The sequence below is a fragment of the Lepisosteus oculatus genome, chromosome 2 (assembly GCF_040954835.1).
Source record: "Lepisosteus oculatus isolate fLepOcu1 chromosome 2, fLepOcu1.hap2, whole genome shotgun sequence".
In the NCBI taxonomy this organism is placed as follows: Eukaryota; Metazoa; Chordata; class Actinopteri; order Semionotiformes; family Lepisosteidae; genus Lepisosteus; species Lepisosteus oculatus.
Window position 1 is genome coordinate 67,858,090 of NC_090697.1, and position 4,906 is coordinate 67,862,995.

Sequence of the window (4,906 nt, forward strand, 5' to 3'; positions counted from 1 at the left end):
AAGAGCTAGGGCTCTTATTTTCTTTGGTGGGACTTGATCAAATTCCTATGTCATCAGGTTTTCCCTAGGTTCTTTCATAGCAAAACATAAGGGTTTACCATTTTACATGTGTTGTCACTCTACATTAATAATTCACTTTTTATTTTGTTGTTCAGGTTGTAACTGAATGCAGATTTTCTTATACAGTGCAATTAGGAAATATATCAACTTTAATGTCTTTTAAAAAAAGGACGGTGATTAACTGATCTAATTGCAAGCATTTAGTTGACAGGGCGCATGGTGATTGACAGCATCTGGAAGACAAGCATTTTTTAGGCAGTATTGCTTACGTTGCCCATTTCTGCTGTTCAAGGGTGCTGTCTGCAGCTTTCCTGCTGCATTTGCAGCCAGTGCATGCAAGAGTTTTATCTGTGCCCATGACAAGGGTGTAGGTACAACACAAAGAGGGTTTTTTTAACCCTGGGGTTTGTCTCTTTTCAAACTTTGTATCATCTTATTTGGCTGGTTTAATGTATCTTGCACTGAAGTGTGCAATTATAATGTAATGATATGTTTAACAAAGAAAGCCTATTGCCATCCCCATACAATTTCAGTTTAAAAAAAACATATAATCAAGTAGAGAGATGATAGAAATTGCATTTGGGGAGAAAGCTAATATAAGCTTACTGAACAATCTGTATAATTATAAAAATTGACACTAGGCAAATAAGAACTTGAAATGGTCATTGGATTGGGAAGGAGCATATATCACATACCATGAATGTAAAATGTTCCAAGAAGAAAGATATGATTCAGAATAAAAATAATTTATTAAGCAAATAACATAGTAGCCTCAGGACGATACAGCCATTTTCATCACAGCACTTTGTGGCATATAAATTAGTGACCACGAACAAGTAGTGGTTTTACACATTTTACACACTGACTCAGTCACATAGTAGTTTTTTTCTCACATCACCAGGCGTTTGGTTCTGCAGCTCAATCGGTCTCGATCTGGATTGTGAGCACCTGCAAAAGCTTTTCATACACCTATAAGGTGCAAATGCGGTTCAAGCATTATACAAATGCATACAGTCACAACAATTAACCGTGTGGTTCACTTCGTCAGTACAAATGTCTCTTTTTTGTAGCTTTCTTTTTAGGTCTCCTTCCTCATTTTTTTCCTCCTTGGCTGGCGAGGGGCGCAGGTTGTCGACTTGCGCCTTAGCTGTAGCAATGCGGAGAAGTCACTCATACTGTAACGTAGCATTTCAAGATGTTACAGTTCAGACTTCATCCCAGGGTGTTTCTCCCTCGCCTCTTACTTTTGTGAGCCGGCTGAAGGACTGTTCACTTCGCATGACATTTCAAGTCAAGCGATCTTTTTTTTCTTCCTCGTTTAGCTCCCATAGAGCAAAGTGAAAGAGTCAATGAAGTTTCAGTGAATACCTGACCAAGCCCACAATCTGCAGGAATTTGCTCTTTTTCCTTTGTTTAAGCGCCATCAGGGCTTTAGCCGTTTCCTCGGGATCTTGGGCGAATGAGAAGATGCTTTTCGCCCTCTCCTCCGCCTTCATGTCGCCTGTCTTCTGGAAGAGCCTAATCAGCGCGTCCTGGTTCACATTTTCAAATATGTTAGACACGGCTTTCTTGCGGTTGGCCGTGTCGAATTTGTTGCCATGGACTGAGGGACTCACTCGGAGAGAGTCACACGTGTGCAAAGACATTTTTCTAGTGTTGTTTCTTCTTCGGGGTTTGTCGGCGATTTCCAAACAGCGAGGTTATCCCCACTCTGGTCTTGAGCTGAGCCAAGCAACCTGATGTCCGCTGAGGCTGTAGTGGTAGTGAGACATGTGTATGCGCGCCTTATATAGGAAAACCGGACTGCGCACTCCTGGGTAAGCCCACTTATGTATGACATCACTGTTTGATTTACACTCTCCTGGGAACGCCTTTCTCGGGACAGTTTCCAGGCAGATTTCAAAGTTCAAGGAGCTGGTGAATAATGTATCAGAGTCCTCATTGCGTTGCGCTGGAACTTAAGCTTTTCAGACTGTTGACAAAATTACTGATAGGAACAGTGTGTAAAATCCATCTGAACAAGAAAAATAATAGACCTTTAGGAAAGCACAGTTGCCATGCAGTGAAACTATCTAAAACAGAAAAAAAGAATGCGTCAAACGAGCTGTAACAGTACTAATGATATTTTAAAGCTGTATTCTAATACTGTATGTGTATGAATTCTTGTAATACAATTTGATTTATTAGTTCCTGTTCACCTAAGATGCTGTTGATTTCCAACTGCCTGCTTTATACTTTGTGCATGCATTCAGCAAAAAAAAAATCCTTTAAAAAATGCACTTTATGCTGTATCTTAACTTCACTTTTCTGTTTCTTAAATGTGTTCAACTGCACATGAAACTTAGCAACCTTGTTTTGTTAGAAACATTAAGTAAATTTTCAATTTTAGGACAAAAGTTGTTAATAATTGCTTATATAGCGCTTTTCTGGACAGTCCACTCAAAGCACTTTACAGGTAACGGGGACTCCCCTCCACCGCCACCAATGGTGCAGCATCCACCTGGATGATGCGAAGGCAGCCATAGTGCGCCAGAACGCTCACCACAAATCAGCTATCCGTGGGGAGGAGAGCAGAGTAATGAAGGGAATTCATAGATAGGTATTATTAGGAGGCCTTGGTTGGTAAGGGCCAATGGGACATGTGGCCAGAACACCGGGGTTACACCCCTACTCTTTTTTTGAGAAACGCCCTGGGATTTTTAATGACCACAGAGAGTCAGGACCTCGGTTTTACATCTCATTCGAAGGACGGCGCCTGTTTACAGTATAGTGTCCCCGTCACCATACTGGGGCATTAGGACCCACATGGACCACAGGGTGAGCGCCCCCTGCTGGCCCCACTAACACCTCCTCCAGCAGCAACCTTAGTTTTTCCCAGGAGGTTCCATCCAGGTACTGGCCAGGCTCACACCTGCTAAGCTTCAGTGGTTTGCCAGTTGTGAGTTGCAGAGTGATATCACTGCTGTTAACTATAAAAGCTATAACTATAACTATAAGAAATTATCTAGTATATCTTATCTTATCCAATATCCTAGATATGTTTGTGTATGGTTCTGTTACATCATTATTTTGTTAATGTAAAACTTGGGATATAGGAAACTTCATACTCTGAGTGGTATACCAGTGTACTGCACGTAATGAAAAGGATGGGAAATTAAGATGTTTTTTCAATGATGTAGTAGGGAATTCCCACTTGAACACTACCTGATTTTACCGTCTGGGTCTGATGGGATATAAACTGTTTACAGTTGTGTTAATTGTCTGAGTAATTTGAGTAAGTTTAGCTTGTGTGCAGAAATGCAAAATTAAACCTCAGAGACATGAGACAAAAAGGCACAAAGATTAAATATTTTACAAGAAACAGACCCCTTTTCCCTAAATCAAATTACATTAAGAATGTCACTACAAGTCTCCTCAAAAAGGGCCATCAAGTTGTATAAAAAATGTTGGTTCAGTTACTTTCAAATTATTATTGTCAACTGCAGTCGAAATCTGTAAAGTCCTGTGACAAACTGTAGCAGAAGACACTATACCATACAATTGATTGAAATTGGCCTATTAAATTATAGGTGGAAATGGAAATGTAGATGGTTTGAACAACAGGAGAGATAGGGAGCAATGAACATGGAAGTCTGGGTAAGAAGAGCACTTATAAATTAGAAACTAACATGACCAAAACATTCAGTCTTCAATGTCATGATTCTCTGCTAAATTTAGTTTTTTAACAGGAGTTTGAGAGGAATCCAAACTGTAATCTCACACTTCCACTTTCTTATAAATATCTTGTCTGCTGTGTACTCTCCATCTTCATCCTTGTAACAGCCTCCCTGGCTCATTTCTCATAAGTAAGGAATGTTCTTGTCAGTTACGAACTTACTGACATTTCCTCAGTTAGGTGAGTCAAATATTAAAACTGCTAAGGTTTGTGTAGTGGGTAGCATTGCTGCCTTGCAGCACTGGGGCCCTGGGTTCAATTCTGGACCTGAGGTGCTGTCTGTGTGAAGTTTGTATGTTCTCTCTGTTTATGTGTGGGTTTCCTTCGGCTTCTCTGGTTTCTTTCCACAGTCCAAAGACATGTAATTTACATGCAAAAGCTATTTACAATAGGTAAATTGGCTTTTAAGAAAATATGCCCTGGTGTAAGTGTGTGTGTGATTGTTCCTGGGTGCGATGTCTTGTCCACGGTGTATCCTGCCATTCACCCATTGCTTGTGGAGATAGGCTTCAGCTCACCCATGGCTCCGAATTGGAAGAAGCAATGAGAAAATGGATGGATTAAGTACTGTAATCTTTTAATTTTTGTCTTCTCATTGTGTTAATTAAAATTTGACCGGAATATGGAAAAGTGCAGTGAGCTACTCAGGAGATCTGAAAAAAAAAATTCAAGTTTTTAATCGGAACCAGGTTATGACCGGGAACATATACTGTATGTAGGGGACAGCACCAGCCAGTGAATGAGTGCATGAATTTATCCTGTGAAAACTGCTTTCTACACATTCCAAACTTTTTACATACAGTACATATATATATATATTCTATATGTAAAAACCACACTTCCCATAAAAGTAATTAAATACAGTATCAAAGAGATGTCTGCATTGCACATATAAAGTGTTAAACAGCACAACCTCAAATCTCTTTAATCCCCAGCAAGATCTTGATGGTAATATAAGACATGGAAGCTGCAGCTTTCTTACAAACAATGGAAGGCATAAGTATGAGAAAAGATAAAGCAGCTTTTATACAAATGTTGTTCTGTAACACATTGCTCCGGATAGCACTGTTAATAGCATTTATTTAGAAATTTTAGCTAAAATATAACCCATCTGTCCGAGGTTGTCTAAAC

At 39.7% G+C, this 4,906-nt stretch overlaps 1 protein-coding gene across 1 annotated transcript; it reads right to left on the bottom strand.

Moving 5' to 3' along the window:
- Positions 1–790: 790 nt before the first annotated feature.
- Positions 791–1,837, bottom strand: tcimb (transcriptional and immune response regulator b). Its single transcript, XM_015355798.2, has one exon. It carries the CDS (start codon positions 1,704–1,706, stop codon positions 1,407–1,409), a length of 300 nt encoding a protein of 99 aa, XP_015211284.1. The 5' UTR covers positions 1,707–1,837; the 3' UTR covers positions 791–1,406.
- Positions 1,838–4,906: the final 3,069 nt, after the last annotated feature.